General features: G+C 44.3%; 1 protein-coding gene across 1 annotated transcript; it reads left to right on the top strand.

Moving 5' to 3' along the window:
* Positions 1-3,579: 3,579 nt before the first annotated feature.
* On the top strand, positions 3,580-10,921 carry RPL10A (ribosomal protein L10a). Its single transcript, XM_081915517.1, has 6 exons — positions 3,580-3,662; positions 5,681-5,752; positions 7,075-7,155; positions 7,564-7,712; positions 8,957-9,129; positions 10,721-10,921. Exons 1-6 carry the CDS (start codon positions 3,658-3,660, stop codon positions 10,889-10,891), a joined length of 651 nt encoding a protein of 216 aa, XP_081771643.1. The 5' UTR covers positions 3,580-3,657; the 3' UTR covers positions 10,892-10,921.
* The last annotated feature ends 2,753 nt before the right edge of the window (positions 10,922-13,674 follow it).

Genomic DNA, 13,674 nt, shown 5'->3' with positions numbered 1-13,674 from the left:
TGGAATACAGTGGTACCTTGGGTTACCGACGCTTCAGGTTACAGACTCCGCTAACCCAGAAATAGTACCTTGAGTTAAGAACTTTGCCTCAGGATGAGAACAGAAATCGTGCTTTGGCAGTGCAGTGGCAGCAGGAGGCCCCATTAGCTAAAGTGGTACCTCAGGTTAAGAACAGTTTCAGGTTAAGAATGGACCTCCAGAACGAATTAAGTTCTTAACCACTGTAGTTCCTTAGCTGAGATAACCAGAGTGGCAGGTTCAGTTACTGAAAATCCTCATTCCATAGGAAGACTTTTTCACTACTATGCTTCTCAATTTAAAATCAATGGATTGTGATGCTCCTACTGGAAAAAGTGCAGCGAGTCATTTATGACGAATTTCTGCTGCCCACTGGAACTAAGAGCTGCAGGGGATAAGGCAATGTCAGGAGCTTTTGCTGGATCTCAGCCCCTCTCACCACCAGATCCAACTCATTTAATGATTGGCTTAATTCATGATGTGACTTGGGCTTGGCATAGTACAAAACTGTGAAATGTTGCATTAAAATTCTTCCACGGTATTACTTACATATACACAGGGCTATTTTATGAAAAGATTATTTTTCTCAGAATTAAACTGTTTGTTCTAGAACTATGTGGTTTGGTTTAAAAACTGTGAAGCCCTGATACGTCTCTGCTAGTTTCTGTAATATTTCATAAATATTATATCAGGCTTGGGGTTGTGGGGTTGTATCCAACACAGTGTGAGTGAAGTTACAGATAGGTAGCCGTGTTGGTCTGCCATAGTCAAAACAAAAAAAATTCCTTCCAGTAGCACCTTAAAGACCAACTAAGTTAGTTCTTGGTATGAGCTTTCGTGTGCATGCACACTTCTTCAGATACACTGAAACAGAAGTTTCCAGACCCTTCTATATAGTGAGAAGGTGGGGAGGGGTATTACTCAGAAGGGTGGTGGGAATGGGTGATTGGCAGATAGCTGTGATGAGCCTGTTGACGACTCTTAACGACTGCAATAGGTCTTACAAGAAAAAGCAAGGGGTGAGAAGGTGAAAAGTGGCTTTGTCATGTATAATGAGATAAGAATCCAATGTCTTTGTTCAGGCCAGGTTTCTCCATGGTTTTAAGTTTGGTGATAAGTTGCAATTCAGCAGCTTCTCTTTCCAGTCTATTTCTGAAATTCCTTTGTAGTAAAACAGCTACTTTGAGATCTTGTATAGAATGTCCTGGGAGATTGAAGTGTTCTCCTACTGGTTTCTCTGTTTTGTGATTCCTGATGTCCGATTTATGTCCGTTTACTCTTTGGCGTAAGGTCTGGCCTGTTTGTCCAATATAGAGAGCTGAAGGACACTGTTGGCATTTGATGGCATATACAATGTTAGATGATGAGCAATTAAATAGTCCTGAGATGGTATGTGTGATGTTGTTGGGGCCAGTAATGGTGTTGTCTGGGTGTATGTGGCAGCAAAGTTGGCATCTGGGTTTAGTGTGAGTGAAGTTCTACTTATGCAGTGGGGCTTCCATTTCATCTCCTCTCTATGCATGCCCACAAAATCTGCTCCAGAGGGTCCCCCAACCCCTCCAAGCTGATTCTGAGGCAGTGCCAGGGGAAGCTGAAGAGCACAGGAGTACGAGGGAAATCTGTTGCACGCATGGAGCTACGCCACTGGATTTGGCCAGGAGTATGATATTTTAAGATCTCTTAAAGTTGTCTGATCACAATGGAAACTGGTGCTAAACAAACCAACATTCATCCTTTTTTCCTATTGCAAATAGCAGGGGCCTAACTCGTAAAGGGGGTGGGACACAGGTGGCGCTGTGGGTTAAAGCCTCAGCGCCTAGGACTTGCTGATCGAAAGGTCGGCGGTTCGAATCCCTGCGGCGGGGTGCGCTCCCGCTGCTCGGTCCCAGCGCCTGCCAACCTAGCAGTTCGAAAGCACCTCCGGGTGCAGGTAGATAAATAGGGACCGCTTACCAGCGGGAAGGTAAACGGCGTTTCCGTGTGCAGCTCTGGCTCGCCAGAGCAGCGATGTCACACTGGCCATGTGACCCGGAAGTGTCTCCGGACAGCGCTGGCCCCTGGCCTCTTAAGTGAGATGGGCGCACAACCCCAGAGTCTGGCAAGACTGGCCCATACGGGCAGGGGTACCTTTACCTTTACCTTTAACTCGTAAAGGAGATCACTGCAGGGGCAAAGGTTTAAGAACTCTTGCTCCCACTCCCACAATACCACCTTCCATCTGTCTCAGGACCCTTCCCCTGCCCCCCAACCAGTCATTTGTTAAACAAAAAAAGTTCTGCATTGCCAAAGTACATGATAAAGTGAAATCTTGCTTGACCTTTATTTGAAATGCATATTGACAAGATAAATCACCATGAGGAAAGTATCTAAGACTGATGTCAAAAATCACACCGATCTGTGCAGACGTGCCACCTTCAAGTCCCCCTCCCAAGAAAAGACATATTATGAAAGTGGAGGTGCAACGTGATGCACTGTATCTAGCATGATTATATAAAATTATCATTTTCTCTCTCTGCAACCTACACTTGTTTATATTGCTTACCTTAACAGTATGATTTATAGTATAACAGTTCGCTGCCTGTGAGACTTGTGACAAAGCAACAAGACTAAAAGCTTTGGGATCATGGTTCTGGTACCAGGCTTATTTATAAAAATATTTATATAGTGCTATTTCATTTTTTAAAAATCAAAGTGCTTGACAACAATAGTACATAAAGCCAGACACTGACTCACTGAAATCAATGGACTTTCCACTTCATTAGATGTATGCATGTACAGTATGTATATATCTACAGTATATCCAACACTTATGCACATCAAAAGATAAGGAGAGAAAATTTAAGTTACGAAGTTCCTGGGAAGCAAAGCCCTTGCAAAATTGCAGACTGACAAAATACAGCTAGCGAAACCTACAGCCGACCTGCCAGGAAATCCTTAATGATCCACCATGATTTGTATCTCAAAACCCTGAGCTGTGTCACCTCCTCTAGAGCAGGAGTGTGGACTAGGTTCGTAGGTTTCCCTTTGCTTCTTCCTAGTGTCCCTAGGCTCGCCAGTGGGAACCAAGTGCCAAACAGCGGCTCAGAAAGTGGGAAGCGAAGGGCTCCTGCAAGGCACACATTGCCGCTGTCTTCAGTCCCAGGACTGGAGCTCGCACACAAAAATATGTTCCTGTTTGTCCTCCTCCACCCGGTCTTCCTAATCTCGGCAGCCTAATTTAAGAAGGGAAGAAGAGGAAAGGCTTTGGACTGCCGCGCGCGACAATCTACCCGGGGGATCACTCAAGAGATCCATCTACGAGTATCCCGATCTACTTTCTGCCTGCCCTTCTATAATCTAAATTTCTCCAGCTATTTGAATTTCCCGGTGCCAATGGCGGAGTGGAGGGCAGGTATTATAATTACCGGCTCTTTATTTAAAGCTCTGGAAAGCCTTGACTGCAAGAGACAGTGAGCGCAAAAGCCCAGCATGTTTCGTACAGAAACTCCACCCGCTCCGAGCCCCACCTCCGTCCCCAAATGGCCGCGGCAGGCGAAGTCACGCGGTTAAACCAGGCGCGCGTCTCGCGAGACTTCCTGGGCTAGTTCTGGCGGAAGCGGAAGGAGGCGTGTCCTTTCCCTCTGCGAGCGAGACGGCAAGATGAGGTGAGTCTGGGTGCTGTTTCGGACCTTTGGGTTATCCGTCGCCATCCGCGCTTTCAGGGCTGTGTTCGAAGGGCCGCCATGAGGCGGAGGTGGAAGGCGCTTCAGCGGGGCGAATATCGAGGAGGATGGGCTCTGGCACGGAAGGCGTTCGCGTAGGAGAGGCTCGCAGGGATTCATGGCTGCCTTCGACGTGGCACCGTTCCGGCTCCTGTCAGAAAGTTAGAAGGGTTGTTTTTAGAGGCCCGTAGCTGATCCTACAGGCTGTCAGATCCGAGCAACACAGGGAGTCCTCTGAAACGCCCTAGAGGCTGAGGGTTGTAGGGCCGGCTTCCCTTCCAGGACCTCATGTTGGAAAGAGGCCTCCCTGCCAGAGTCCCTGAAAAAGGCCTGAGTTCGATGCGCTAACTTTCATTCCCCAAACCTGGATAAGGGGTGCGGAGTGTGTATACACACACACATTGTAATACCAGCATGTGTATATGGGACATATGTGGTGTCACATATTCACATTCACTCAGGAGAAGGGGAATAATAAATCCCACCGTCACATAAACGCATAGAGTCCCTTCATATGCAGGTGTACAACATAGGGTGTGGACTTTGGGGGAGAACGTTTTCTTATACCGGTTAGCCTAATTTGTGTATTTTGTGACTTTCTGGTGTGATCTAGTTTAGCAGGTTTATTTGAATTCTATTTTAGCAAACGGAACTAATTTTTTAAGAGGCTTAATCATTAGCAACTGGTAGGAATGTACAAATTTGCGAAGCCATTTATGAATCCACTCATGAATATACAAAATTGCCTTTTTCAGGAAATATTCTGCCCCCAATAACTTGCTTTTGTCACCTGTTGCCTTCTGCATTTAGTCATTGCTGCTGGCACCCATTTCTGGCCATGGAATATGTGTACCAGGTCCAAATGTCACATTAGTCCTAAAGCATTAACTGTAAAAGTCAAACCTATGTCAAGAGTGCATACTGATTTACACATTATTTTGCATTGCCCTTTCAACTGTTGGTAGAACAGTTGGTGCATTACAGTAACAGTAGTATGCACCCATAACCACCATTCAACTGTATGTGGTCCAGCAGTTTTTGATAGGAAATGTTAGGGATGTGAGATTAAAGGAAGTGCTACATCAGGAAGGCAAATGTAACTCATTCTTGAGTATAAAGCAGTCCTAAAGCTTGATATGAACCCCAACTATGCAGCCTAGTTGTTGAGAAAATTATACAGTACTTCCAAATACTTTGTCATTTCTGTCTTTATGGCAGCCAGGAGGGGGAGGGGATCATGCCTCAAGTGAAAGTGGTAAAGGTACTGAAGTCTGTTCTTAGTCTTGGCACAGCTTTGACTGCCTAGGTATTCAAGTCCTCTTATTCGTAATGTTTTAGCCATCCTGTTTGTGGTTCAAGTGATTAAGTCTATGGGTTTAACTGGGAACACCTTGTTTCAAGTAATTTCTGCTTTGCCAGACTCAATGATTCAGGCAACATTTCCTGTGCCCACCTTAGGCAAATGAGTGGCAAAATCTAGAATAGAACTAAGTGATTATTGCAGATAGGTTGATATTCAACAGTGCGCACGCCAGAATGGGCACCCCCAAATTTAACAACTGCTGGGGAAAATAGTTTTTGAATTAACTCCCCTCAGCATGACCAGCGGTCAGGGTGATGGGAGTTGTGGTCCAACATCTAGATCATGGTTCGGCAACATGCGGCCCATGACCATTTTACTGGCCCACAAGCCACCACCCACTCGGTGAACCCCCACCCCCCGCACTGCGCTAAACCGGTGCAGCACGGGGACTTACTGAGCGGCGCCGGAAATCGCTTCTATGCAGGCGCAATTTCTGGCACTGCAGCGGCCCGGTCCACAGACAATCTCCGCAGGAGTGATCCAGCCCATAGCTGGTAAGCCTTGCCGACCCCTGTTCTAGATGGCGACAGGTTTTCTATTGCCCTAGCCTAAATAAGTATGTGCAACATGGTTATGTTTTTTTTTCTTTCCTCTGCAGCAAAGTCTCCCGTGACACGCTCTACGAAGCTGTGAAGGAAGTCCTTCAAGGGAGTCAGGCGAAGACACGCAAGTAAGAAGTTTCCTGCACCTTCTTGTTCTGTGCACCACATCAAAAATTCTTCTGTCTGTGAGAGCCCAAGCAAGAAAGTGGAGATTTAAAAAGAACTTAGGTTGCAGAGGTTGAATTCTGGCGCGCACCCCCTCTTTCTTCTCAACAGTAAATCCACAACTTCTATGGTTATGAAGAAGAGTCCCATTGAAATTCATGGGCCTAAGTTAGCCATGTTTCCAAACTAGGGAACATGGCGGGATGCTTTCTGCGCCTTTGGCAGAGAGGGCAATGCAACGTTTAGCAGATAGCTTGTACAATGGTCCTTTCTTCCCTTTCTGTTAACTGAGGAGTGAAAATATGACCTGAGAGCATGTAGCTGGGCAGTGCTGCAGCTGCTAGTATTCGGTTGGCAGCATTGTTGAATCTTGTTTGCATTAGAACTGGAAGGTTCTTCCCAGTGTCGTCTTGACAGTGTGAATAGAGGCTTGCAGATGTCCAAGCACATCAGTTGTCCGCTTGCATAGCATGGAGTGGGGCATTTGGGTAGCCGTTGAAATTTAGGGGAAGCAACACAAGCTGCTCCCTCAAGGAACAACTGCAGCAACTTTGCCTAGAAATTGAGAAGGAGGGGTTGGTGATGCATAACAGGATGATCATCCATCCCTTGGGACTCTATAATCAGTTACAGAAGTTGTATTTGTTAAATTTATAGGAACTAGAAACATTTGTTTATTTTGTATGTGTTCATGCGTATCAGTGGATCATACTATGAACAGCCACTCTTTAAATTTCTGTGGTTTGCACTGTCTTAGTTTTTGTTTGTTTTGTTTTTGTAAATAATTGTAAACTACACTTTCATAAGAACTATCATAAGGTAGTGTAGAACATGGAACAAAATGTTGCAATAATAACATCAGTAATGGCATGCCTAGAAAATGGTTTTTAAAAAAGTTTCACAGGCCTGATTAAAGTGTACAGTTTTTAAAAGATTCCTGGCTCATGCATCTTCCAAGAGCAGTAGATTATTTATTGGGTGGGGGCAAAAGAGAATAGGGTTGCTATCTTTGCTTTTCCCCCTGGCAGGAAAATGCAGCTAAAAACATACCCTGATGCTATATCTGTACTGCTGGGTGAATCCAGGAGCAAGAATAAACAGTGCTGAATAATTGAGTAATCAACATGACATCGTTTTACAGGAGCTTCTTAGTGATAGATACATGTGGTTGAGCTGCAGAAATTAGGAGAACATAAGTATCTTGCCCACCCACTTCTCAAATAGTACTTGGGTGTACAGCTTAATACATCCGTTGCCTAACTGGTTTCTTTTCCTGTTTCTTTAGGTTCTTGGAGACTGTGGAGTTGCAGATCAGCCTGAAAAACTATGACCCACAAAAGGACAAGCGTTTTTCTGGCACTGTCAGGTTTGGCACTGTTCCTGTACCACCCAGCCTTCAGCCTGCACCCCTCTCCCTGTTACTTCAAGGCTCTTAATTCAGCCTACCTACCCTGCAGCATGTTGACTGAAAAGTACATGGCAGCTGGGTGCAATGCTGAATTGCCCGGGTAGTTCAGATCCCCCTGCTGCAAAGTGGGTGTGGCTGGACGGACCCCTACCCTGGGTCTTAAAACATGAGGGAAGGTGTGGTGAAGCTCTTCTGCTGATCCCACCGATCACTTTATGAAGCCAGATTAGACGCTGGTGGGCGAAGACATTCTAGCTGGCTGCGGTAAGGCTTTTCAGCCATTGTGCAGTGCATCCCTTTAGCGTTTCATATCACTGGCAGTTGTGAGGTGGCTAACGGTGATGCTTCCTTTTCCTCTTCCACCAGGCTCAAGTCTGCTCCACGGCCTAAATTCTCAATCTGTGTATTGGGGGACCAGCAGCACTGTGATGAGGCCAAAGCTGTTGACATCCCTCACATGGACATAGAGGCTCTGAAGAAACTTAATAAGAACAAGAAGCTTGTAAAGAAACTAGGTGAGCAAAATTGGAAAAGGGCTTTTGAACCACCAAGGATATAGTACAACATCAGCAAATAAGAATTAGCATGAAGGACATAGCTGTCAACGTTTCCCTTTTTTAAAGAGAATTTCCCTTATTCCGAATAGAATTCCTCGCAAGAAAAGGGAAAAGTTGACAGCTATGATGTAGGAGTAGCTAAATATAAGGCAGGGTTAAGATATCCTTGGTCTTTCAAGCAGAAAATGCTTTAACTGCACCTAGGCAAAAACCTTCCCCCAACTATCATAGAGTTGGAAGGTACCCCAAGGATCATCTAGTCCAACCCTCTGCAATGCAGGAATATGCAGCTGTCCCCTACGGGGATCAACCCTGCAACCTTGACATTATCAGTGCTGTGCTCTAACCAGCTGAACTATCTGCATATTCTGGCTACCATCAAGAGAGCGTGTCTTTTTTTATCCAGTGCTGTCAATACACAGAAAAATTTCCACTTGTGCAGTGGTGGTGCTGCTGCTGCCACCACCACACACCTCCATAATCTGCTCCAGGTGGTTGGGAGAATTGTGGGACAGAATTTGGAATTGTGCTGGGTAAGGAGAGGATGCTGAAATCTTGTGCGAACAAAAATCTGCCAAGCAACGTTGGATTTTTTTTGTTTTGTAGTGCTCACTGTCAAAAGTGGGGAAATGTTGATAAGAGTGGGCGAAACAAACCATGATCACTGTCTCCCATATAACATTAAAGCCAGCCAGCCACTCTATGCCTTGTTTTCATAGAAAAGGAGGAGCAAAGCTGAGATAGTTCAAGCTCTGTGCACCAGCACACAGCTCTAACACACATGCCAACTTGCCTAACCACAGTTTGCAGCTAGCATTATGTGCAGACACGGCTGCTATGTTGGGGTAAATTATGATTTCTGAGCATCTTATCTAAATGGTGCAGCAAGAATGCTCAGAAGTCTTGTTGTGCAAACAAAACTCCTTACATAAGCCTTTGGGTTGAAGGCTTTGTTTTCATGATCTGTAAATTAGATTTTGTCATACAGTTGAAAGTGAACTAACTGCTTCTCTTGGGATCCTGTTGGATATGGTTAGGTTAGTTCTTGTTTTCATTTCAGGTTTTATTTATTTATTTAAAAAGTAGGTGTATACAAGGAAAGTATCTCATTGGTGGTTTTTGAAGATGTCTGCTTTGCAAGCTTTTGAGGTGGGCCTCAGATGGTCTTGATGCCATACGCTCATCCTTCTGTTTTTTTACAGCCAAGAAGTATGATGCTTTCTTGGCCTCTGAGTCCCTGATTAAGCAGATTCCTCGAATCCTGGGGCCAGGACTGAACAAAGCTGGCAAGTTTCCTTCTCTCCTCACTCACAATGAGAACATGGTGGCAAAGATTGATGAGGTCAAATCCACAATAAAGTTTCAAATGAAAAAGGTAATTTTCTTTTAATTGCACAAATATTTTCATTTTCTGATGTAGTACTGAAGCTAAAGAACTTGATAGTCATCTCTACTTGACTGAATTTGGTTGCATTTCCCTGGGTAAGGTTTATTTACAGATACACAAATCTGGCTTATGAATGGCTGAATTTAAAGTACTATTGTCCTCCTATAAGGCCCACAAAAAGTCTCTGTTAATATCCCTTCAAAAATCCACCATACAGAAGGAGACTTCTTCCAGCTCAGTTCCTGATTGCACTGGCTCGGTCTCTCTTGTTGTTACCGTATTTTTCGCACCATAGGGCGCACCCATTTTTTTGGGGGGAAATAAAGGGGAAAAAATTATTCCCCCCCCCCAGGCGCGGGGCTGGGGCGGGGGAAGCTCGAGCTTCCCCCGACCCCAGCCCGCAAACAGGCAGCTCTCTGCAAGCCGTGGGAGCACTCCCGCTGCTTGTGGAGAGGTCCGCGAAGCCTGGGCGCGCTGAGCTCAGCGCGCGCAGGCTTCGGCATGCTGGCAACTCTCCGCAAGGAGCCGGAGCGCTCCGGCTCCTTGCGGAGAGGTCCGCGAAGCCTGGGCGCGCTGAGCTCAGCGCGCGCAGGCTTCGGCATGCTGGCAACTCTCCGCAAGGAGCCGGAGTGCTCCCGCTCCTTGCGAAGAGGTCCGCGAAGCCTGGAGAGCGTGAGGGGTCGGTGCGCACCGACCCCTCTCACTCTCCAGGCTTCAGCGAAAGCCTGCATTCGCACCATAGGACGCACACACATTTCCCCTTCATTTTTGGAGGGGAAAAAGTGCGTCCTATGGTGCGAAAAATACGGTAATTAGATTTATATACCGCCCTTCTCTCAAAAGATCTCAGAGCAGATCTCAAAATAGCACCCTCCCTTAAAGTGGTGAAAAATAACTTGTCTCTGTCATCAAATTCAGTGGTAGCTGATGCAGGTTCCTTTTCCTGCTTAGTGGGGCAGGTGATTGGTGGTAGTTTTGCCTTTTTCATTTTGTGAGCTTATTCTGCTCTTTTAGATGTAGCAACCATTTTGTGTTGTGTTATGCCCTTATGGCAGCCATTTTGTGACTGGCCCGCAGTGTTCTCTAGAGTTTATTCCCTAGTAACTATTTAGGAATTCATCCTGTGTGAGCCATTGTAGTTTGCTGTGTAACAGAACAGGATAAGTACAGTGGTACCTTGGTTCTCGACTTAACTCGTTCCGGGAGTCTGTTCGACTCCCGAAACGGTTCAAAAACCAAGGTACGGCTTCTGATTGGCTGCACGAGCTTCCTGCATTCAATCGGAAGCCGCGTCAGATGTTCAGGTTCCGAAAAACATTCACAAACCAGAACACTGCGGTGTTTGGGAGTCAAGTCATTTTAGTACCAAGGTACCACTGTATTGGGACAACCCATCTTCCCCCCCTCCCCCCAATTATTCTGCTCACTTGGGTGAGGCCTTGCTGTAAGACTTGTGACATTTGGGGTTTTTTGTATGCTTGTGAATGGATTATTTGTATGCTTGTGTTTTCCCAAGCCCTAACCGCTTTTATCTTATTGAGACAACTGAATGAGTAAATACTTTACTGTGTCCTCTCAGGTGCTCTGTCTGGCTGTGGCTGTTGGGCATGTGAAGATGACTGAGGATGAGTTAGTCTACAACATTCATCTGGCCATCAACTTCTTGGTCTCTTTGCTGAAGAAAAATTGGCAGAATGTGCGGGCCTTGTACATCAAGAGTACCATGGGGAAACCCCAGCGCCTTTACTGATGAAAATATAAATATTTTTGACTACCTTAACATGTGTGGATTTTGGCTTTATAAAAGTCCTAGTACCTGGAATCTCTGAATACTTGTCGTTTTCTGTTAAGCAGAGATTCCCCTGCATGCTAACAGTGTTGGGCAATGTACAGAACACTTGAAAAGGTCAAGGACTGGTAGCACACAGGTCCTTTCCAGCATGAAAAATGTCAAGGGGTTTGGAGATAGAGCAATTGTTGCTTATTTGATTTATATACTGCCCTTGCCAGATCTCAGGGTGGTTCACAGGATAAAAATGCAATGTAAAAGCACAAATAGTTAAAACTAAAACAACAACACAAGGACACCCCCCCCCAAAAAATACCACATTTAAAAGGCTGTAGAATGTTAATCAGCTAAATGCTTGCTAGAAGAGGAACATTTTTGTCTGGCACCTAAAGATACATAATGAAGGCACCAGACAAACCTCTCTGGGGATAGTGTTTCAGGAAGCAGCTGCATAGAAAGCCCATTCTTGGGTTGCCACCCTCCATGCCTCTGTACTGTGGAGGGGCACACAAAGACCTTTGATGATGAATGCAGGGTCTGGGTCAGTTTCTATGGGTGGAGGTGGTCCTTGAGGTATTTAGGTTCTGTGCCATTGGGAGGCTGAGGGTGGGAAAGGAAGCTGCCCAATACAGAGTCAGACGAGAATAGCCCATCTAGCTCAGTAATATATTTACTGATTGGCAGTGACGCCAGGATTTCAGAGGATGGAGAATGTTCTCCTTTCAAGAAGAGCAAAGATGGGGATAGGATATCCTATAGTTTGTTACTTCCCAGTAGCCACTTCAGTACTTCACCTGAGCTGCTGAAGGCACCTAATTTTGTGGGCTGAAGCTTTTCTCAATGTGCCACTCTCCACCTCACTATGGAGCATAGAGTACCATATTTTTCTGTCTATAAGACGCCCCTTATTTTGGGGGGCTCAGATAATGGGAGATGGTCCAGTGTATAAGACTCCCCCTAATTTTTTGACATTTTTTAGGGCAAAAACCTAGTCTTATGCAAGGGAAATAGTTTCATCTTGCCATGATCAGTATGATATACTTACAACTTGCTCTTAAAATTTGGTTTCCAGATTCCTAATCGTCTTGGTTGCTTTCATCTGGACACACTCCAATTGCTCAATGTCCTTAAAATGTTTCCAGAAGAGGACATGCAGCCTGACAAGTGCAGAATAGAATGGAAATAGTATACTAGTGATCTGGACAGTAGGTGATAACCAGCTAAGTTATACTTCTGAGTAGACCCATTGAAATAAACTTACTTATTAATGGGTCTACTCTTTTAACTTTGAATATTTTATTTACAGTATTTTTAGCCTGCTCTTCGTTTGAGTATTTTCAGTTTCAGAACGGAACAAAGTAATAATAAACGGCGGGTGGGAGGGGATACAAAAAATACAAAATCATACTGACTGGTCCAATAAACTAACCTTCTGTCATAAGATAAACAAAAATTAAAATTCATACTCTTTCTAAATAGGTAAAAAGCAAATTCAGGACATTCAAATATGAAGCAACCAGTGGGCTTGGCAACAGTTCCAGCCTCATTTTTCACCTAGGGCAGCCCGCTGTGTGCCAGCAGCCTCTCACTGTGGCTTTGGAGCAACTTAACACCTTTGACTTTGTAGAAGAAAAAATAGTCTTCAGAATCAGTTTAGGGTTTAAAACTGGCAAGATCTCTGCAAAGAAATACTGCTTTGCAGAGTTACAATGACCCAGCAAGATATTTTTCCGTTAATCGGAAAGCACTCTGGCCTAGGCAGAGATTTACACAAATTTGTAGTACAGTGCAGTCACGTTGCAAAAAAAAAAAAAATTTGTAATAAAATGGGTGGGGGTGTTTCCTGCTCCAAGGGTTCTGTATACATGAAAATTGTGTATATTTGGCCTCTGCCAAGTGGGCCTTGCTTTATGTGGCTTGGGGTTATTTGCTCAAAGTCCTGACATATGTACAGTGCCTATATCCATGCTATGGAACAGATGGTACAGTACTGCAAAAATAAGAGATTAGCAGACCTCAGCAAGATACTGAAAATCTGATGGGTGTTTGGGGGATGCAGGTTCTACAAATTCGTAAAATTATTGTGTCATAACTACATCCATAACTTTTAAATAACAGAGATGACAATATCAAATCTTAGTCATTTATCTTATAAAATAAATGACAATATATTTCATTTATTTATATCAACAATATATTTCACAATGCCGTCAGGTTTTTCTTATAATTCAAACTGGAATTTGCAGATAGAAATACGAGCTCAATGCACCTTTGTAGTTTGTGTTCAGATTCATGCCTATGTCGGAAGGGAGATTACCCAAGGTCTACTTTTGAAAATGCAATCCCATATGATTAAATTTGATACTTTGCATCAAAGAATAAGGGAGACGACTTGTGGGTTTTCAATAACTTAAGTCTATGGAGTCAAGAGGTCTATTGCCAAGGTAGATTTCAAGAACAGGCTGGCAGAAACCTACACTGCGTTTTATCATCTATGGCTTCAGTTAGAATTGTTGCTGAGTACAGCCTAGTTTATAAGTATCAACAGAGCATGGAAATCTCTTCCATCACCTTAAATAGGGTACCTATGAGGAAAGCTTATACACACTGAGGTTTCAGTTAATACTATTTTGTCATTTTGGATTAAAGAATTAGTCATATTTCATATAATCTGGCGCCATATAGAATGGGAAATAGAAGATTTATAATGTTTTGTTTTCTAGTACTGAAACAACATCAAGAAC

Source organism: Podarcis melisellensis, assembly GCF_964234715.1.
Source record: "Podarcis melisellensis genome assembly, chromosome: 6".
Taxonomy (NCBI): Eukaryota; Metazoa; Chordata; class Lepidosauria; order Squamata; family Lacertidae; genus Podarcis; species Podarcis melisellensis.
This window is presented reverse-complemented; position numbering and strand designations above follow the sequence as displayed.